Source organism: Sciurus vulgaris (genome assembly GCF_902686455.1).
Source record: "Sciurus vulgaris genome assembly, chromosome: X".
In the NCBI taxonomy this organism is placed as follows: domain Eukaryota; kingdom Metazoa; phylum Chordata; class Mammalia; order Rodentia; family Sciuridae; genus Sciurus; species Sciurus vulgaris.
This window is the reverse complement of record NC_136471.1, coordinates 118920145-118942406: the sequence shown is the minus strand read 5'-3', so window position 1 is coordinate 118942406 and position 22262 is coordinate 118920145. Positions and strand designations below refer to the sequence as shown.

At 38.5% G+C, this 22262-nt stretch overlaps 2 protein-coding genes across 3 annotated transcripts in view; one reads left to right on the top strand and one right to left on the bottom strand.

Annotated features, from left to right (window-relative positions):
- The first annotated feature begins 582 nt into the window (after positions 1-582).
- On the top strand, positions 583-9948 carry LOC306650698 (E3 ubiquitin-protein ligase RNF168-like). Its single transcript, XM_079122924.1, has one exon. The coding sequence runs from the start codon at positions 8221-8223 to the stop codon at positions 9667-9669; it is 1449 nt and encodes a 482-aa protein (XP_078979050.1). The 5' UTR covers positions 583-8220; the 3' UTR covers positions 9670-9948.
- Positions 9949-10097: 149 nt separating this feature from the next.
- The window catches only part of ACOT9 (acyl-CoA thioesterase 9), a 35938-nt gene continuing 23773 nt past the window's right edge, over positions 10098-22262 (bottom strand). For both annotated transcript variants that reach the window (XM_079122929.1, XM_079122928.1), the window contains 8 exons: positions 19300-19373; positions 17483-17550; positions 16687-16798; positions 16439-16529; positions 16179-16264; positions 14790-14877; positions 14489-14639; positions 10098-13972 (listed from right to left, as the gene is read on the bottom strand). In XM_079122929.1, coding sequence (XP_078979055.1) covers positions 13884-13972; positions 14489-14639; positions 14790-14877; positions 16179-16264; positions 16439-16529; positions 16687-16798; positions 17483-17550; positions 19300-19373 — 759 coding nt within the window. In that variant the 3' untranslated portion in view covers positions 10098-13883. The remainder of the gene's footprint in view (positions 13973-14488; positions 14640-14789; positions 14878-16178; positions 16265-16438; positions 16530-16686; positions 16799-17482; positions 17551-19299; positions 19374-22262) is intronic.

Here is a 22262-nt window from a genome sequence, read left to right as displayed (position 1 = left end):
TCAGGTACCTTATTTTTCTACTGAAGGCCATACTTTTTCTTTCCAAGGTTTCAGTTACCCAAGTTTGTTACTCTTAGTCAACCACAGTCCAAAACCATTAAATAGAAAATTCCAGAATAAACAATTCATAAGTTTAAAGTTTAGTACCATTTTGAGTGTGATATGAAATCTCATGCTTCCCACTCCATCCCACTCAGGACATGAATCATCCCTTTGCCCAACATATCCATATGGTACGTGTTACCTGCCTATCAGGCACTTAGTAGCCAGTATCAGTTATCAGATTGATTATTGAAGTATCAGTATGTCAGTGCTTGTACTGAAGTAACCCTTATGAAGTAGTCTAATATTACATCACAATGCCTACATCATTTACTTCCCTCATCTCATCATGTAGGCATTGTAGCGTGTCACAACAAGGGTGAGTACATTATAATAAGATATTTTGAGAGACTATATTTATATAAATTTTATTACAATATATTGTTATAATTGCTATACATTATTAGTTATTATTGTTAATATCTTTTTAAAATATTTTTAGCTGTAGATGGACACAATACCTGTATTTTATTTATTTATTTTTATGTGGTGCTAAGGATCGAACCCAGTGCTTCACATGTGCTAGGCAAGCACTCTATCACTGAGCCACAACCCTAGCCCCTGTTATTTTACTGTGCCTGATCTATAAACTTTATCATAGGTATGTACATATGGAAAAAACAGTATATGTAGGTTTCAGTACCACTGGCAGTTTTAGGCATCCACTGGAGATCTTAGAATATATCCCCCTCAGATAAGGAGAAACTACAGTACTTGTGACCCAGCCTCACGAGACAAAGCACCAACCTGGCAGAGACACACACCTGTAATCCCAGCACCTGAGAGGCAGAGGCAAGTGGATAGCTAGTTTGAGAACACTTAGTAAGACCCCCTCTCAAAAATAAAAAAAGAAAGTAAACCAAAAGAAGTTCAACATCGCTAGCCATTAGGGAAATGAAAATCAAGACTACACTGAGACTTCATCTCACTCCAATTAGGAAGACAACTGTCAAGAATATAAGGATGCTGGGGAAAAAGAACTTTCATACACTGTTGGTGGAAATGTAAATTAGTATAGCCACTACGGAAATCAGTATGGTGGTTCTTTAAAAGACAAGAAATGGGTTATACTGCCCTTTGGTATTTATCCAAAAGAATTAAGATCAGCATACTATAATAGAGATACACGCACACTCATATTTATTGCAGCACAATTCACAACAGTCAAGTCATGGAACCAATCTAGGTGTCCTTCAACAGATGAATGAATGAAGAAAATGTTACACACACACACACACACACACACACACACACACACACACACACACTGAGTTTTATTCCGCCATAAAGAATGAAACTTCTCATTTTCCGAAAAATGTATGGAACTTGAGAACATTATGCTGAGTGAAATAATCCAAACTCAGAAAGTCAAGGGTTCTAAGTTTTCTCTTATATATGGAAGCTAGAGAAGAAGAAAAAAAAGGAAAAAAGGAATCTCACAAAAACAGAAGGGAGACCAGTGGGGTAAAGGAAGGGGATTGGGGGAAGGAGGACAAGAGGACAAGGTGGGGGTACTGGGGATTGAAAGTGACCAAATTATGTCATGTGCATATACAAGTGTGTCACAGTAAAATCCACTATTCTGTATAATTATTACATAACCATAAAAAAGGGATAGGGATGCAGCTCAGTGACAGAGTGCCACTGGGTTCAATCCCCTGTGCTGAGAGAGGGAGAATGAGGGAGAGGAAGGAGAAGGAGAGCGGAGGAGAGAGAACCTACTCCTCTTCCTTTTCTGCCAATTATCTACTAGGAAAAGTACTTACTTTAAAGTTGATTGGCTGGGCTTAGGAGTCCAGTGTGTAACCAAGGCTAGCCAGAAGTAAAGAGTCAACTCTATAGGGCTGGGGTTGTAGCTCAGGTAGTAGAGCACTTGCCTTGCACATATGAAACACTGGATTCAATCCTCAGCACCACAAAAAAAATAAAGTAAAATAAAGGTATTGTGTCCATCTACAACTAAAAATATTTCTTAAAAAAAGAATCGACTCTGTGGTCTTGATTTCATTAACTTCAAGCTCTGGCCATTTATACCATTCAGTCAGGACATCAGAAATGGGATTTGCAAGTTTTCTATTAAGGCAATTACACTGCACTGTAACCAAAAGGCCACAAGATGGCACCCGGCACAAGGAAATCAGTGATTTGCCAAGTCCTGAGGCTTTTTCAGATTAAACTAAAACACTGTCAAATGCTTTTCTTTATAAATCTAATGAAAGAGAGGAAGAAAGGGGAAAAGGGAGGCAAGAAAAAGAAAAAGTAAGAGAAGAGGAAAGAATGAAAACAAATTCAGAACAGTTTAAAACTACAAATTTAAGTAGGAATCAATATACTCATTCCATCCTTCTACTTTGACATGTGGATATTTCATCTTATTTCCATTATGGTTTTGTTCATTTGTTTTTGCCATATTCCTTCCATCCATTACAGAAAGTCAAACTTTTTGACCATGACCCAGTTAAAAGTACCCTTTACATCTTGTATCATGCAGATACATAACAAGTATCACACAACTCTTAACTATTACTAGGTACTATACATTTTGACTTTAAAAAGTCACAGCCCACTACATTTTGGCCCATTAATTTCAAATCCATCATTTGAAAACATATACAGAGAGAGTCTTCAATTTACATTATATTACATTTATATTAAATATATAAAATCAGGATCTGCTAGCAATGCCTGATATGTCAATACCTTGGCATGAGAAATTTTCATCCTATTTTCATTATGCTTTTGTTCATTTATTTTAGCCATACTATTCCCTCTACCAACAGCTTACAATTTTGTTGGGCACACTGGCAAGTGCCTGTACTCACAGCAACTCAGGAGACTTAGGATTATAAATTCAACATCAGCCTCAGCAACTTAGTGAGGCCCTAAGCAACTTAGGGAGACCCTGCCTCAAAATAAAAAATAAAATAAAAATGGCTGGGGAAGTAGCATTCAGTGGTAAAACATCCCTTGGTTCAATTCCCACTAATAAAAAAAAAGGTACACAACTTCTGTAACATAAAAAGAAACAAAATATCCATATTCCCATCCTTTCTTTGGTTACTATAATGCCTCTGGTTTACTGAGTGGTTTTCAGAAGGACTTATTTTGTTCTGAGGTTTTAACTTTTTAGCATCCACATTTTAAGTGGAATTTTTAGATATGTAATATATTCATAAAAAAAGTTTCACCAACCAAACAACTGAATGAAGTGAAAAAAAAGTACATAGGCCTAAAATCAAAGAACCCTGAAACAAGAAAGGTGCCCCTCCTTTATAGGGGAAGAAATAAGACCTGAAGAGATTAGTCCTCCACCCCACTCCCCGAACTAGCTAGTTGCAGAGACAGGTAAGACCTCATAGATACAGACATTCAGGCCAGAACTACTTCTCAAATGTCACACTGCCTGCCCAGAAATCAACATGCTGAACCAAAGGGCCCCCAAACTTACCTCAGATTGATTCTCTTAGATAAAAATAATTTCAACATAATAGTTTCATCCAGAAGCAATGTGACTAGTCATAGACCCTTAAACCCATTTTCAAACTTGCCAAGTCCCTACTTCTAATTTCTTTATTGTCACCTATTTTAATAGTGAATTCATTATTTGTTGCCAAGGAAGAAGAAAGAAAACATTCACAAGTCAATTTAGACTGTCTCTAGAGTCTATCAAAATTGTAGCAAAAGTTCTATTCTAAAAGAAGATTAAAACAGGGTTGAGGTTGTGGGTCAGTGGTGGAATGCTTGCCCAGCATATGTGAGGCACTAGGGTCAATCCTCAGCACCACATAAAAATAAATAAATAAAAGTACTGTGTCCATCTACAACTAAAAAAATTTTTAAAGATTAAAGCAAAAGTCAATATTATGTTAGCCATCTTTCTCTCATATTGTTGAGACCCAACTGCATTATGATATGGATATATAGATATAGATGGCATTAAATAACCCTTTATCATAAAAGCTGAAAAATATATAAGAAATGTAGCAAAGAACCAAGATTCTAGACCTGTTCTGGGCCTATCCCACTTAGACACAGTTCTCGGGTGGGATGTGGGCAGTTACTTTCCCTCTCTGAGCCTCAGTTTCCTCATCAGCAAAATATGGGTAATGATATTGACCTCAAAGAGTTACTGTAAGGATTAAATAAGAGAATACATCCTAATGTCATTAGCACAGTTCTTGACACATAGTAAGAATCAAATATGTGTTAGCCATATATAAACAATTTTATTTTATGATGATTATCTCTTATAATTGTTTTTTGCCAAGTTCATGCCATACTTCATTAACATATGAGTTGCCACGATGCTCTATAAACTCAATAAAAAATCTTGAATTCCTTCCAAATGTTTTCATGCTAAAACATAATGCATTATTAAATTTTGGTCTGAAGATCTTTCCCAGAAACAAATCAGTAACACAGACTTGTATTCTCTTTATCAAAACAGAGGCAAATAAATTTTAAACTAACTTTTACCATCCTCTTGATGTAGTTCTTCTCTCTTCTCATCTGTAAAGTGGGTTATAATGCTAAAATATAATCATTCAGAATTTGTTGTAAAGTTAAATGCATTGTTACATTAACACTTTATAAAACATCAGCAGTGACAGCAAGCAGTTATATTCTTATTTAAAAGCAACACTGCTAACCCTTAAAAACTAGAAAGGTCAGTCAGATCTAAAGTGTCATCCTAAATTTGGTTTCAAGAAATATACTAGGGCTGGGGTTGTAACTCACAGTGGTAGGTGCTTGCCTGGCATGTGTGAAGCACTGTTTGATTCTCAGCACTGCATATAAACAAATAAATAAATAAATATCCACTGACAACTAAAAAATATTTTAAAAAGTAACATTAACAGTAATAGGAATATAAATTAGTATGTCATTCTGGGAAAGAGTATGGCAGTTTCTCAAAAAAAAAAAAAAAAACAAAATAGACTGTCCATATGATCCAGCAATTCCTCTATAGGGTATATATACAAAGGAATGCAGCAATAAGTACGTCAGAGACATATGTACATGCATTTTTATCATACATTATCCACAACAGCAAAGATATGGACAATTAACTAATGAATAGAATATTATTTAGTCATAAAAAGAATGAAATTGTAGCATTTACATATGTATGCAAATAGACATTATATTAAGCAAAATATGTCAGTTACAAATACCACATGTTCTTACATGGGGAAATTAAATAGTCGTTAGCTTGGGATGTGGCTCAGTGGTTAAGTGCCCCTGGGTTTGATTCCCAGCACCAAAAAAAAAAAAAAAAAGTTGTTATCATTGAAGGAGAGAGTAGAATAGTGGTTACCAAAGTCAAAGAAGGGTGGGAGAGAGGGAAGACAGAGAAAGGATGGTTAAAGTATACAAGCATGCAGTTGGGTAGGAAGAATAACTTCTAATGTTCTATAGCACAGTGGGACAACTATTGATGGTGACGTTAATCACGTATTTCAAAATAGCTAGTAGAGGACTAGGGGTGTAGCTTGGTGAAATATTTGCTTAGCATGCATGAGGACTTGGGTTCCATCCCAGCACCACAGAAAGAAGAGGAAGAGGAGGGAAAAGGGAAAGGGTGGAGGGGGATAAACCAGTTAGAGAGGCTTAGTAGCAGAAAAAGATAAATGTTTGTATTGGTACATTTGGCAATTGCCCTCATCTGATCATTATATATTATATACATGTACTAAAATACCACACTGTACCCATAAACATACTATATTTTTATGTACCATAAATGTGTCAACTAAAAATAAGAGAATCTATTTATAAAGAAACACTAATATTTGTTTCTTCATAGCAAAAGAGGGTATAACTTAGTCTTTGGACAACATACAAGATTGCACATTTTTTCATGGTACAAAATACAATATAGAGTATGATCGCAGCTTTGTAAAAGTTATAAAAGTTCCTAGTGTGCTGTTTGTCATAAGTATTAAAATATAGGTCTGCGGTCAAACAGATTTCACATAAGCTAATTTTTAAAAGTGAAGGTCTCCTGGCTCCTGTCTTGTCTCTCCCACTCTCCTCCTAATTCCATCCACCTTTCCCCCTTCCCTGCCCCCCCCCTTTTTGTGGTACTGGGATTGAACCCAGGGGTGATCTACCACTGAGCAACATCCCCAGCTCTTTTTAAAGTTAATTTCTGTTTTGTTGTTGTACTGTTGTTTTGTTTGTTTTTTGTTTGTTTGGGGTTTTTTGGCACTGGATATTGAACCCAGGCGTGCTTTGCCACTGAGCTACATCCCAGTTCCTTTTATTTTTATTTTGAAAGCAACTTTTGCTAAGTTGCCAAGGGTCTTGCTAAGATGCTAAGGTTGACCTTAAACTTGTGATCCTTCTGTTTTCAGCCTCCCAGGTTGCTGGGATTACAGGAGTGCTCCACTATTCCAGACTTGATTTATTTTGAGCCAGACTCACCAAAATTGCCCAGGCTGGGCTTGAACTTGTCATCCTCCTGCCTCAGCCTTCTGAGTGACTAGTGTGTGCCACCAGGTCAGGTTAAGCAGGTTTTCTTAGGGCCCTATTTTCAATCTTGTGGAAACTCATATGCATTATAAAATACCCAAGAAGTACTAAGACATACAGGGTTTCCTAATGTTACTTGACAATAAAACTTTTATAAAAGAACATCTGGCTAGCACCAGTGAGGAATTCACACAGGAAAGACCAACAAAGGCTTGCAATGACTTGGCCCCTCACCATCTAGCCCAAGACACCATCACTCTTTTGAAGATTTTTCATATCAGCAATTTCTCAATCATCTAACCAATGCCATTTTCCCCATACTCACCCTTGTCAATTTTAGTGATACCATTGATCATTCCCTCCACACAAAAAGCTTTTGAGAGGCAGGGGGATGATGTAGTTAAAACCTGCAAATCTCTGGCTGCGTTTAGTCCCCTCCAGCTAAATAACCCAAACAGCCGGCTATAGAGCCTCACCCATCCAAGGCACCCCAGCTGAGAGGCCAGATGTTCCAGTCCAATATGAGCTCCCAGCTGAACACAGCTGACTACCAGGCACTACCACACAAAGCAAAATAACCTCCCAGGTGAGTCTAGTCATCCCAAAGAATCAAATATGGCTTCGTTTGTTTACTTGCTTGCAGTATTGGGCATTGAATCCTAGGGCAAAAACACCACTGAACTACATCCTTAGCCCTTTTTATAATTATTTATTTATTGGAGGTTAGGGGGTACTGGGAATCGATCCCAGGAGCACTCTGCCACTGAGCTATATTCCCAGTCCTTTTTATTTTTTTCAGGACTGAGGACCAAACTCAGGGCCTTGCACATGCCAGGCAAGCACTCTGCCACTGAGCTAAATCCCCAACCTCCTTTTTTTTACTTTTTATTTTGAGACCGGTTGTACCAAGTTGCTGGGGTGGACCTTGAACTTACAATCCTCCTGCCTCAGCTTCCGGAGATGCTGAGATTACAGGCATGTACCACAGGACCAGGCAAATGTCTTTAGAAAGGTAAACGGCATACCAAGTGTGAGGGCACACATCTGTAATCCCAGCGACTCGGGAGGCTGAGGCAGGAGAATCACAAATTCGAGCCCAGCTTTGGCAACTTGGTAAGACCCTGTCTAAAAATGTAAAAGGGGTAAAGGGCTGGGGATGTAGCCCAGTGGTGGAGCACCCCTGTGTTGAATCCCCAATACTGCAAAGTAAGCAACACCCCCCTATCCTCAAAGGCCATACACTGAAGAAATATCTAAGCCCAAACTAGGAATTTGGTAACAAACGCGTAAAGAAAAACTGTGATTTTCGTACATCAATACAAAGCAGTTTCCAAACCTCCACCGGTCGAATCATTCTAGACACTAAGCAGTACTCCTACTGGTTTATAAGTTCTCAACTATGGCTGACAGAACGCCAGCGGGGCATGCTGGGAAGAGGCAGAGCAGGGTGGGGCGAGCCACCCCCACGGCCCCGCACAGAGTTCCAGAAAGCTCCAAGCCAGAACTTCGTGATCTGGCCCAACAACTGCTGTCAAACGGAAGTTCCGGCCCCTTGGCGGAAACAGCACTTTTCTCAGAGCTGTGGCCTCGGGAGCGAGACCGCTATTTGTGCTTCTGTTAAGAAGACCTTGTCAACGGATTGAAATGGCTGTATCCAAACATGCCATCCCTTCCTTGTCGGAATACCAGTGCCAGATTTGTCTGGAAATTCTAATAGAACCTGTAACTCTTCCGTGTAACCACACTCTGTGTAAGCCATGCTTCCTGTCGACCATCGAAAAGGCAAATTTATGCTGTCCTTTCTGTCGCCGCTGGATATCTTCATGGACTCGGTACCATACCCGAAGGAATTCTCTTGTCAATATGGAACTGTGGGAGACAATTCAAAAACACTACCCAAATGAATGCAAGCTCAGAGTTTCGGGGCAAGAATCGGAGAAAGTTGTTGATGACTACCAACCAGTTCGCGTGTTAAGTAGACCCGGAGAACTGAGAAAAGAATATGAACAGGAAATGAACAAGATGGAGGCAGAGCGCCGGGCCCGTGAAGAACAGCAACACAAAGCGAGTGAAGAATACATACAAAAATTGTTGGCCGAGGAGGAAGAGCAACAAAGAAAGACAAGAAAGTGGCAAAGGGAGATGAAATGGGAAACGAATGAACAGGCAAGAAACCTAAGCGCCACCACTTCCTCTGAGGGAAGTATCTCAGCTTCTCCTCTGAATTCCGAGCCAGTTGCAATGAAGTCACAAAAGAAAAGAAAGAACAAAGAAAGAAATATTGAAGAAAAGTATTTATCACCTCTGTCTCAATTTGAGCCAGCATCAGAGTCTGAGGTTGTACAAGAAGTCAGGAAAAACTTTGTATCCAAGAACACGGACAGTGATGTTAAGAGCCCTATGCAGCAACAAATTGAAAACATGCCAATGGTTTCTCCACAAACAGGCCTTGAAATTAAAAAACAAGGAGCAAAGTCTTCAATGGAGTCACCTATGCCACCATTTTGTGCCTCTGGTACAAAAAAGCGCCTTGAAGGAAAAGCCAAAACAATTCCACACTGGCGTGATAAAAAGTTGGTTGTCTTGCTTGAGAGACTTAAACCTGGAGTTTCCTACTCAAAAGAAGCTGCAGTTAAACCTTATACCAAAATAGAGAATAGGAGCACTATGCCAGATATGACACAGAAAATTGGAAACGACACTGTCGACGAAGAAAAAGAGTCTCCCCTACTAATCAGCAAAAATACTGCCAAAAGAAAAAGCGAGGAATCTTCATTTGAAGCAGTCAACAATCCATGCTTTTCTGCAAAAAGAGAAATGTTCCCAAAATCTTCCTCCGATCAAGAGGAATCAGAAGTAAACTTTGCCCAAAAAATAATGAATTTGGAGCACCAGTTGTTTGAGAGACATAAACAAGAGGAGGAGGATAGGTTGTTGGCATTACAACTTCAGAAGCGCGTGGATAAAGAACAAATTCATCCAAACCGGCAAAAAGGATCCCCAGATGAGTATCCTTTCCGAACTGCATCCTGGCCTTCAACCAACTTGCTAAGTGATGAGAGGAAGAAGCCCAAAAGTAAGTTCAGAAAGTAAACTGACATAAAACATTCAACAGATGAAAATCAGCAGACTTCTTTTAAGATCCATTTGAAGCTGTTCAAAAAAGATGGACAATGTCAAATTTTACTAGAGGTAATTATAATCTAAAAGGACTCATTTCTTATAGAAAAGTGTTTTTCAAAAGTGTGAGAAATACACAGAGTAATGCATGGGTAAAGGGAGTAGTTTCTGATTTACTGAAGCTGTATTATGAAGCTGTCTTGTCTTTTGGAGTCCTTAAAATTTGTGGTTTAAAGCTTTAGAAAATTGTCATCTGTTCTGCAAGCAGACGCATTGTCTTTAAAGGACCATGCAATTGCAGAGAATGTACAAATATGTTTCTGTAAAACTGAGTAATAAGGATCCCTGTCCTTTCTGTTATTAATAGCTGTTTTAGGGGTTGGACCTGTAACTCAGTGATAGGGTGCTTGTCCAGTATGTGTTGAGGCCCTGGGTTCAATCCCCAGCAGGGCAAAAATCCATAGCAACAAAGGAAATGCACGAGCTTTGTTGTTACCTTTAAAAAAAAAAAGCTATTCTATTGTACTGCTAATAGCTGTGATTAACTAAGTTTGATGATTCTTATGGATACAAAAATATCTTCTTTCAGTCTTGTTCTGTATTCTTAATTCATTAATTACTTGTTAAAAAATTTTTTTAGGTGCTTGTGAGTGTAACAGTGCTAGAGCACTTGCCTAGCATTTGCAAGGTGCCCTGGGTTTTTCCCCCAACACCAGCAAAAAAAAAAAAAAATGGAATAGAAAAATGAAAATTTACTGTGGGAGCATTATATCACAGTGTTTTATGTTGTGAAACTTGAAACAACCATATGTTTATTTCCTTATAGTATCATTTATGTTGATTTTGGACTTTTGTTTATAGACAGAAATAGAAAGTAAGATACTTGCATTTTGCCCTGTCTTATCTTGAAAGTTAAATCAGAAGGCAGTGTTTTCATTTTGTGAAGTTTAACTTGAAGACTATGTGATCTTTTGTTTCATTAATTTGAACTTACAGAAAACAGTTTTAATAGCACTTCTGCTGCTGTCCAGTCATCCATCCTTTCGATGTAAAAATATGATAAAATGTCCTCAAAGTAGTTCTAGCTTACATTTGTGTTTTTATGTCATTAAGTTTTTTCTCTGAATTTGATAATTGAAATTGTTACTTTTTGTATACTTGGTAGGATCTACATTTTTTGGTGCATAATTACACGTACTGTATTATATGATAGTCATATTTGATAGATTGGGTAAATATGTGAAGAATTCTGGTGTTAATTTAAAATTTAGTTTTTCTCTTTCTCAGAAAAAGTGAATTCTGAGTAACGATTGTGGTGCTATGATATATAAACAGAAAGTAGATAAGTTTGTCTAAAACAAACTAAAATCTATTAATCAATTTTTTTTCTAAGAGCATTTTCACTGTATGTTTTATAACAGACATTTGTGGAACTCCTCAAATTAAAAGGGCTACAAATCTTGGTATAGCCCATGGTGTTATGTATTTAGGATATGTATGCTTACCTGTTCATTAGTCCACAAAGAAGCCTTCCTGACTTAGGTTAGTTGGATAAACTTTAATTTCCCAATTAGTATGTATGACCTTTTGTTAGAAAGTAATAAAAGTTTTGTTTTGATTATTAGAATGTACTGCTACTTTTTCTCATTTTGTTGGAAGGGCATGAAAATGTTTTCTCATAGCTATGCAGATATTGAGAATCTGAAAATTAAAAGAATTATTAAAAATAAAAAAGTTCTCATGTTCCTTGAAAAAGAGTGAGACAACACTAATAATCCAGAACCAGTTGTATATCCTTGATAGTTTGCTGTCTCTCAACTTAAAATTCTGTATTAAAAATTAAAACCCATAGTTCTTATACCTGCATTGGTAGATGGTAACAATTTTGGGTTACGATTCTAATATCCAGAATGGCTTGAACAAATAAAGAGACAATAAGCAATTTAAGTTCAATCTCAGGAGAATTCAAAGAAAGGTAATTAATAAATGTCATTTTTCACCTCTCAAAACAGCAAAAAGATGTTTTTGCAAGGAACGATAAAATGGCAAAGTTCAGAAAAATCGCTAATAAGTGAGTTTGTGTAACTGTTCTAGAGACTTATGTAAAATACATATACAGCCAGATGTGGTAGCACTTGCTTATATTCCCAGCAACTCCGAAGACTGAGGCAAGAGGATCACAAGTTCCAAACCAGCCTCAGCAACCTAGTGAGGCCCTACATGACTTAGCAAGACCCTGTCTCAAAATAAAAAATAAAAAGGGCTGGGAATGTGGCTTAGTAGTACAGTGCCCATGGGTTCAATCCCCAGTACCACAGAAAAAGTAAATATTAAAAATAAAATACATATTCAAGGACTTCACTGTGTAGTTCACTTCTCTACACTTTGCCTGAAGAAATAATTTAGGGGTCAAATGTTTTAGATATTTAAGATAGTCCTAGGAACACTGTTTATAATAACAAAAACAAGGTTCTAGAAAAAGCCTCAGTGTACAACAACAAATGGCTAATTATATGATGCATAATGTATACAATAGTATGTATTAGATCTCTTAGCTGAGCTCCATTTAACATACTCACAAAAGTTCCCAGGGTCCCCATTAGCCACCTAGACTCACCAGTTTCTACTATTTTACAGGTAGACATGAAAAATACACTGAAGGACCAAGTAAATCTTTCGATGGTATCACAATGTGCAGAAACAAGCTTCTATAGTATAGCACTGGCTTGATCCCATTGAGTTTAATTGTGTGTCTCTGAGAGAACTGTTTGTTCCCAGGACTACTTATGCCAGAGGTGCATGATATTGTGATTTTAATAAAATTACATGAACTAATACAAAAGCATTTTAAAACTCTCCAGCTAATTCCAAGTCAGAGCCACATTTGCAACCTAGAACCCATAACAAAGACTGCTTTCATCTTGGGAACATCATTTTCAGAGGTTCCTTTTCCCTTCTACGCGTTTCCCTCCCTTCAAGGAATAAACTGTTTTGGCTGCAGATTAATGGGAACTCTGGCTGGAGTTGTAGAGCACATGCGAGGCCCTGGTTTTGATCCCTAGTGCACACACAAAAAGTTTAGAATGCCCTCCTTTCCATTCCTGGGTGACACTGTGATATTGGGATCTCCCCTGCTACATTTCTTTTTTTTTTTTTTTTTTTTTTTTTTTTTTTGCGGTGCTGGAGATTGAACCCAGGGCCTTGTGCTTACAAGGCAAGCACTCTACCAACTGAGCTATCTCCCCAGCCCCCCTGCCATATTTCTTGAAAGCAGTACATTATACTGCTCAAGAGTACCTGACTCACACTACCTGATTCATGTCTGAGCTGTTGGACCTTGAGGAAGTTACTTAACCTATCTGTGCTTCAGTTTTCTGAGCGGCCTAATCCTACAAAGGAGTTACAGAACCTGCCTCACAATGCTGGTTGGAAGAAATAAATAAGCTAATACATGCAAGTACTGAGGGCAGTGCCTACCTAGCACATGGCAAGTGCTCTATATACACATGCAGCTGCTATTATTTTTAAATCGGATATATCCTGCCCAACCTATAGCACAGTATGCTGAATATCTGTCTAATGAATGAAAGAATGAACAAATGCTCCTGTGTTTCTTCCTCTAAGCCATCTCTAAATAACTCTGTGTGGAATTTTAGACTACCTAAAGCTTCCCACCAGTCTTTGCAGATGCCATATCCTTTGTTGGACCCCTTTGCCCCAATTTTTCATGCACCTTCTGCTAAAAAAAGCTGATAAGTAGATGGAAACAAATACAATCATGTAAGGTTGATGAGGTTTTATATGACATAGGGGAACTGGTCAGGTTCAAAGAATGTCAACCATACACCCTGACAGGAAACTATATATTGATTGTTGCAATGTAAGAAAAGTATGTGTCCAACTGTACATAAAGGCGTTCTGCCCTAATTCCCTTAGCAGATAGGGGTGGAGGGTCAACATGTAGGTTCACAATACAGTTTTGAAAGTATTTATTATTTAATAACTTTATCCTCTCAGCCCCACACAGCCATTCTTGTTCTGTTTTTCTGAATATCCTAAAAGCTGAATACATTCTCCTTGTCTATGAAGGATAAGAAGCAATGCTAAAACCCAGTACACTTGATTGGCTTTCATTAGGCACTATGTCACTGCAGGTGGAGTGCTGGTTTGCAACAAGTGAGATTTTCCTAGGGTTCCACACGGTAGTCTTTTCTCAAGCTCACAGGGACACTCATGGAGCTGAAATGCCGCTGCCCATCTAAATACAACATGGACTCTGAAACACAAGAAATATAACCCTGGAGAAATTTGAAACATATTATAAAAGCATACAAACAAGACACTATTTGGTAACAGGCAGCAGTAAGCATGAAAAAACAGCAATAGGAATGCTCTATTGGGCTGGAGGTGTGCAACAGTCCCAAGAAAACAGGTCATAACTCCCATCCCTTTCCTTTGGCAGGACTAGACTTTAACTACCAGTATTGCTTGTTCTTAGACAACAAACAGATGGGCAGAGCAGCAACAGCCACCTGAGGGCTATGGAGGCATCTTTGGCCTTCAAGGATATAGAACATCAAAAGCAAAATCTTCTAAGGACATGCTCTTGGATTGACAGTCATGGATGCACTTTCTATTACAATTTAAAAGGAGAAGGCTGAGGATGTAGCTCAGTAATAGAGCTCTTGCCTAGCATGTGTGAGGCCCTGGGTTCAATCCCAAGCACTGCAAAAAAATTTTGTTCTTTAAAATTTCTTCCCTTCATTAGGGAAAAGCAACAATCACTGCTTACCTCCATATGTTTTAGGATAAACCAAGGGCACTTCTTTTTCCGACATGAATGTAAAATGAAAGACATTGGTGGTCATATGCTCTTTTTTCTGAAGAGAGGCCACTTCACTATGTACTCTGACTTGAATGTAATTGTTCTGAGTAAAGCACACCTAACAGATCATAGACATTATAGTTAGTCAACTGCATTAAGAAGGGGGGAAAAGGCAGTCATAAAAGAAACAATGGCTTCAGAATATAGAAACCTTTCATTAAGGTTTTAATGCCCAATTAACATTTAAAAAGCTTTTCATCTCACCTACCTGTGAAGAAAGAAAGAGCAATGAGCCAACATCAACAGGTTTTTGAAACATGATATCATCCACTGCTACCACAAATGGTCGGGAACCACTATTGGAGAAACACAGAATTTGAGTGAATTATGAAATTCAGATGACCTTGAATTTTTCCCAACCAATAGAAGCAAAACAAAAATGAACAAAGAATAAATTTAGGGAAGGGGGGATTTCCAGCAAGGAATGGTAAGAGATGCCAGTTCAAACACATAGGGCCAAAATCACTATATCTTTACCCTTCTACATATTATTGCCATGTTTTCTCAGGTCTTTAATGCACTAATTTACCAAGTCAGGGAAATAGCCTTCTTAAAATAAAGGTCAAACCCAGCTGGTATCAGTGTGGTATTCAATTGAAAATAATAAAATAGATTCTACTGTCATGTATAACTAAAAAGAGCAAATAATTTTAATATAAAAAAGACATTTTTCTGGGCTGGAAATGTAGCTCAATCGTTGAGTGCTTGCCTAACATGTGCAAAGCCCTGGGTTCGATGCCTAGCACCACGAACAAGCAAACAAAAGACATAACATATTCCCAAATACATCCAGACTGTTTCAAATGTTTCTTTTCAGTGGGATGGTGTTATGATTTGGATCTGAAATGTCACTCTGCTATGGTTTAGATAAGAGTTGTCCCCCAAAATCTCATGAGAGAAAAAGCAACAATGTTCAGAGGTGAGATGGTTACATTATGAAAATTGTAACCTAATCAATGGATTTACTCCACCAATAAGGACTAACTGGGTGGTAATTGTAGGCAGGTAGCTAGATAGGCTACTAGGTTAATAATTTAGGCAGTTTGAGGTGTGACTAGAGGAGGTAGGTCACTGGGGGCATGCCTTTAGGGTTTATATTTTATCCCTGATAAGCAACGTTTTCTCTCACTGCTTCTTGGTTGCTATGTCCTGAAATGCTTCCCTTTCTCATACCCCTCTGCCATAATATACTGCCTCACCTCAATCCCAGAGGTATGGAGTCAGCTAACCAGGGAATAAACTTCTGAAAACAAGGGCTAAAATAAACTTTACCTCCCTTTTTTGTGGGGGGTATACCAGGGATTGAACTCAGGGGCACTCAACCACGGAGCCACATACCCAGCCCTATTTTGTATTTTATTTAGAGACAGGGTCTCACTGAGTTGCTTAGCACCTTGCTTTTGTTGAGGCTGGCTTTGAACTTGGTTATCCTCCTGCCTCAGCCTCCCAAGCTGCTGGAATTACAGGCGTGTGCCACCACATCCAGCCTCTAAGTTGTTCTTGTCAGGCATTTTGGTCACAGTGAAGTAAAGCTGACTAACGAAAGTGTATATATAAATAGATTCTCAGAAATAAGACCATCTTAAATTTAACTTACCCAAAGCTACAAGCTGTAGCCCATGCAAGTTCATATGCTTTCCTCATAAGGAAACCACCAAATATCCGATTGAAAATGTTCCGCTCCTATAGGACATAAGTGAGGATTGACAATAGAAGTTTATGCTCATCTTCATATACAGAACAAAGGAATTAACAACACCATAAAATAAGGTCAGTTTAAAAGGTCCATCAAATCTTGGACAAATATCATGACTGCGAGCTAGCCTATTCAAAAGATTCCTCATAAATTTCTAATACCTGAGGGTGGCAAATTTCCAAGCTCTTCAGTTTTGTATTCTCCATCCACACTGCATTAGGAGGCAAAACTCGACTCTGAAAACTTATAGTCCTATACAAATGGAGATTGATCAAACCCTGTTAATAATATGTTTTCACTGTTGAGAAGGAAAACATTCACAAATAACTCACAATACACTCAGGGAAGTCTGGTTTTGGAAAAGCTCAAAGCTTAAATGCTTTCTTGGATTCTCACCAACCTAACTTACTTTGGATCCAGTGTGCTAAGAAACATCTCATGTATGGTGGTCCTCTCCTCAGCACTGGGAGCCATTTTGAGTAATGAAGTGGAACTGAAAGCAATCCTTCTCCCCTTATTCACTGGAACACAGGAGAATAAGGAGCTATAATCAGGAGGGTCACACTAAGGCACATGGGGTCCTGACCTGGGTGCCTTGGGGCCTACAAAGGCAGTACTTTGAGATTTCAAAATTCTACCAGAATACCTATATCCAAGAGAAGGCTACAGAGGCCATATAAAATTTCCAGTGAGGGGCTCAGGATGTTGAAAGCCAGAGTGTTTGCCTTTCATGCACCATAGCCTGGTTTCAATCCCCAACGTGCCCGCCCCCTAATTTCTTGAGTGATTATTTGCTTTCAGATGGAAATTACACCAGTTATCAGTTCAGTGTGAGAAAACGTGTTGTTATCCTCATCTAGAGTCCTGACCAGCATTAAAAATGAGAAAACAAATGGCTTAACTTAACATTGGTCAATAAAATTGCTCAAAATATTGGATTCCAAAGAACCAAAAAAAAGAGTATTTTCAATAAATTCTTTCATTCTTTTTGTTTTTTTGTGGTACTGGGGATTGAACCCAGGGCCTTGTGCTTGCAAGGCAAGCACTCTACCGACTGAGCTATCTCCCCAGCCCCTTCAATAAATTCTTGGCATGAGTAAGACATTTGGTTGATATGAGGATTCCATATGTAATCTTAAATAATCTCTTCTGCAGTATAATTAATGTGCTTCTTAAACTCATTTTTTATAAGCAAGTTTATATACATTCTCCTTGTTTAAAGAGCTCTTCCTCCTCCATGCTTTCAGGGATTAGCGGATTTACAAATGCCGGCCTAAAGAAAAGAAAAGAAAAGAATCCAGTTTAAGATGTTGACTTTATCTAATAAAAACTGAAGGTGAACAATTACTCACTAGTTTTAAAGACTTCTGCCATTCATTTTGGATAATGCTTATACAAAAACACTGGAAAAATTAAGGAAGCCTTCTGATTACATTCTCATCTGTACACTGGAAAGTTCACATTATAAAAAGAATACTGATGCACTTGAAAAAGTGTAACATAATTCTAATCACAAGAAAACAAATACAGATTGTATAACATTCTTCAAGACAATTGACTTAGACTCTTCAGAAATGTCAGTGTCTTAGAAGACAGAAAATTGGTAGGGGCACTCTTCTAAAGAACCATAACCAACTGTAGCACACAATCCTTGATCAGATCCTGAATCAAGGGCAGAAGTTATAAAGATATTTTAGGGACAACTGGTGAAATGTGAATGTAAATCATATAGTAGATAATATAACTGCATCATTGTTAAGTTTCTTGGCTATAATAAAGGTATTGAAGTTATGTAGGAGAATTCTCTTAAGCATGTATCTCCCAAGTCTCAAACTTACTTTCAAATAATTCAGGAAAAAATACAAATGGCTAACAAATATATGAAAAAATGTTTAATATTATTAGCCACTAGAAAAATGCAAATCAAAACTATGAGATACCATGTCACCCCAGTTTAAATGGCTGTTATCAAAACAAAAAGTAGGTCTGTGGGTTAGTTCAGTGGTAGAGCACTTGCCTAGTATGTGTGAGGCCCTGGGTTCGATTCCCAGTACTGCAAAATAAAATGCTGGTGATGATGTGGAAAAGAAGGAGAATGAACTCTTCTGGGAATTTAAATTAGTATAGCCATTATGCAGAACATAATACATAATTTTTTTAGAAACAGATTTATCAAGCTGGGCACAATGATGCATGTCTGCAATCCCAGGTATTTGGGAGGCTGAGGCAGGAAGATCACAGGTTTGAGGACAACTTGGGCAACTTAGCAAGACCCTGTATCAAAAAAGGGGGAATTAGGGATATAGCTCAGTGATAGAGCATCCCTGGGTTCAATCCCCAGTACAAAAATAAAGAGGCGGGGTGAAGAAAGAAGGAAAGAAGGAAGGGAAGAAAGGAATGAATCTACTATATGATCCAGCTATCCCTCTTCTGGTTATATATTCAAAGAAAATAAAATCAGTGTACAAAGGAGATACCTGCACATGTTTATTATGGCACTATTGACAATAGCTAAAATACAGAATCAGCCTAGATAGACAGAAATTGATTAATGGATAAAGAAAATGTGGTATTATTCAGTATATGGAGTATTATTCAGCCACATAATCATTTCTAGTGAAATGAGTGGAAACTAAAAAAGGCTACCTGAAAGTAGATTAGTGATTACTAGAGACTGCTGACAAAAGGGTGGTTGGATTTGATCAGTGCATGCTGTATTCATATATGAAAATATTACACTGAACCCCATTGAGATGTATAATTAATACATGGTAATAAAGAAAATATCCTCATATTTATAAAGATGCCTACATTAAAGTATTTAGAGGTAAAATGTAATTATGTCTGAAATTTGGTTTAAAACATTATAAATTTTCTTCAAAGAACAAAATAGATGCAGTAAATTTGGCAAAAAATGTTACAATTACAGCTGTTAAGTCCAGATGTTGGATGTATGGAAGTTCATTATAGTCTTATCTTTCAAATTGTTCAAAGTAAAGAATTATGGAAAAATAGCAGTTACCCTTTATTTTCAGAATCACGAGCCACCATTACAAATGTTGCATCCAAAACAGGCCAAAATTCATCACCATGCAACTAAAAAACAGAAGAAAGAATGCAGATGTAAGAAATGCATTAACTGGGAAGACCTACCACAACTCTGACAGCATGCATATTCCGACAAAGTTTGGAAATAGGAAAAAAAGAAGAAAAATGCACTCATTAACCACCATCTGCTAAGGGGCTATCCTGAGCCAGGACAGCCTCAGGCTCTGAGAATGGCAGAATGACCAAGGAGCCTATGGTCTAGCAGAGGAGAAAGATAGTTCAAAGCCCAAACAGTGCACTGTGAGAGAAGTGGGCCTTGGGGCTGTGCAGGACTAGGATTCAAGGGCAAAATTCATGGAGGGACCTTCAGCATCATCAGCACTAAACTTGCCCACAACACACAGAATCTGGGCTTCTTTCAGAGCCTCCCCTTCCTCTTGATAGCACATCTACCTAGGTGGGCCTCTGACCACATTCACAGACACTAGCATTGTTAGGGAACCGTAGCTTGCCAACTGTCAGCATGGTGATGCCTCTTTAGCCAAGCACAGGACTTCTCAAGAAGGGGTAAATAGCCGGGCATAGCAGCACATGCCTGTAATTCCAGCAGCTTGGGAGGCTGAGGCAGGAGGATCACAAGTTCAAGGCCAGCCTCAGCAACTTAGTGAGGCCCAAAGTAACTCGTCAAGACCCTATTTCCAAATAAAATATTAAAAAAGGCTGGGGATGTGGTTCAATCCCAGGTACCAAAAAAGAGGCGTGGGGGCAGTGATAATTCTGTAGATTAAATCTTTACAGTGTACAGGCCTTTGAGGTTTTCAGGTGTTTCTTTATCCCCTAAAAATCTATTTCCAGGAAAATCCTATAATAAAGTAGTAATAGAAGCTATTTATAACCTGAGGTTATATTCAGTTCCTTCCTCAACAGATGATCAAGGACTTATCACTACTGCCAGTTCAAGCTCTTACCACCTTCCCCTCAACTATGGAAGCAGTCTCACCAATCTCATTATGCCTCTGCCCTGTTCAAACCTTCCAACTGTTTCTCCTTTCTTCTAGCACCAAACTAATCCTGTTAGCACAACATATAAAGCCCTGGGCAACACAGCCTGGGATTCCTCTGCAATTGTTCACCAACATTGCCCTCATACCTACACCTTTTACCCCAGTCACAGCTCACAAGTGAAATGTGCTGGGATGCAGATGGCAGTCATCCCTGCCTTTATTTGATGCCTTCCTCATGGGTTTCATACTTCAAAACACTCTGTTCCTCCCTGCCCCATGCCTACTTCCCAGGCTGAGTTCATCAGAGTTCATAAAGTCCTCCTTTGATGGGGCTTCTCAATGTAAGAGAAGTAGATACTATCTCTATGGGAGGCATTCTGAAATGTGTAGAGGTGTTTGGAGGCGGACTCTACAGGGGTGGTGATCAGGGAGTTAAACACTTCACATGACAGAGTATAGGCCTTCAGAACAAAGAACTTTCCTGAACAAAATGTCAATGGTGTTTCTGCTGAGAAATACTGTATAATAATATAATCATTTATTTATGTAGCTATCTCCCTACTGTATAGTGAACTCCTCATAGACAAAGACCATTTATTCTTTACATATGCATCTCCAGCACTCAGAACAAAAACTGCCAGAGAGCAGAAACCTTATCAATATTTGCCAATCAATGAATGAGGCATGTCATTAATGAGCACTCGTAGACTGTAAACTCCAAGAGAAAGGAACTTTGTTTATTTTGCTCACTGCTGTATGCTCAGCACAGAACATGTACTCAATAAGTAATTGCTAAATGAACACTGAATGAATGGATATTAGGAAGTGGGCTGGGGGACTCAAACCCAAGTCCTGTTGTTAAGGAACATATAGTCTAGTGGAAGAGAAATGACATGTTTTCATACAGCTCTGTAGGACAGACAGTAGCAGGTGTCAGGAAAAAGGGTCAGAAAGCAGGTCCTGAGGAAGGAGTGCTAAGGAAGGAACAAATGCTATAAGCTGGGAGGATCAGGGAAGGGGTTGAACATGAAGTGATGCAATAGCACAAAGGGAATGTGTATACAAAGAGCCAGAGCACAAGGAATTTCAGGCAAAGGAAAAAGCATAAGCAATGAGACTCCCTATTTACATTACAGTTTATTACAATGAACACCTAATGTCAAGCACTAGGAATGCAAAGATGTGTAACTCCCTATTCTTAGGTTGCTTAGTATCCGCCATGAGCACAAAGAAGGTAAATAAATGGCAAGTCAGAGGGAATATAGTTGGAAAGGTAGGTTGGGACTAGTTTAGGAAGCATCTTGGAACCTAACTAGTCAAAGGAGTTTAGATTTTAATCCACATATAACAGTCACTGAAGGTTTTTTTTTAATTGGTTCTTTTTAGTTATACATGACAATAAAATCCATTTTGAGAAGGGGAGTGATGTGATTCAAGATCAGTGTTGGAAGATTTATCTGATAAAAATGGATAAAATTTAGGGGCTGGGGTCATAGCTCAGTGGTAGAGCACTGCCAGGCCGATGTAAGGCACTGGGTTCGATCCTCAGCACCACATAAAAATAAATAAAATAAAGGCATTGTGTCCATCTACAACTAAACTTTTTCACAGGTAAAATTCAGAAAGAGTACAGACTAGAAGGAATCACTTGCACGAGAGGCCATAAAGACTTAATTACAACACAGAAGCCAAGGAAAGGATTGTGGTGAGTGGCTGTAGGAGATGAATTGGAAAGACTTGGCAAAAGAGTGCACAGGCAAAGGAAATATTAAAGCCACAACAAAGGTTTGGAGCTTGGGGAAACAGGAGGCTGGTAAAAGGAAGACTGGAGGAGGATTTGGATCTGATGCCTTCCGTCTGAAAGGCACTAAACTTGAGGCAGCAATAGCACATCAAGGTGGAAAGATACAATGGGCACTCAGAAAGGTGGTCA

What these genes read in the sequence shown, in the direction of transcription:
- LOC306650698 (XM_079122924.1), top strand. Translation starts at nt 8,221, where the DNA reads ATGGCTGTATCCAAACATGCCATCCCTTCCTTGTCGGAATACCAGTGC.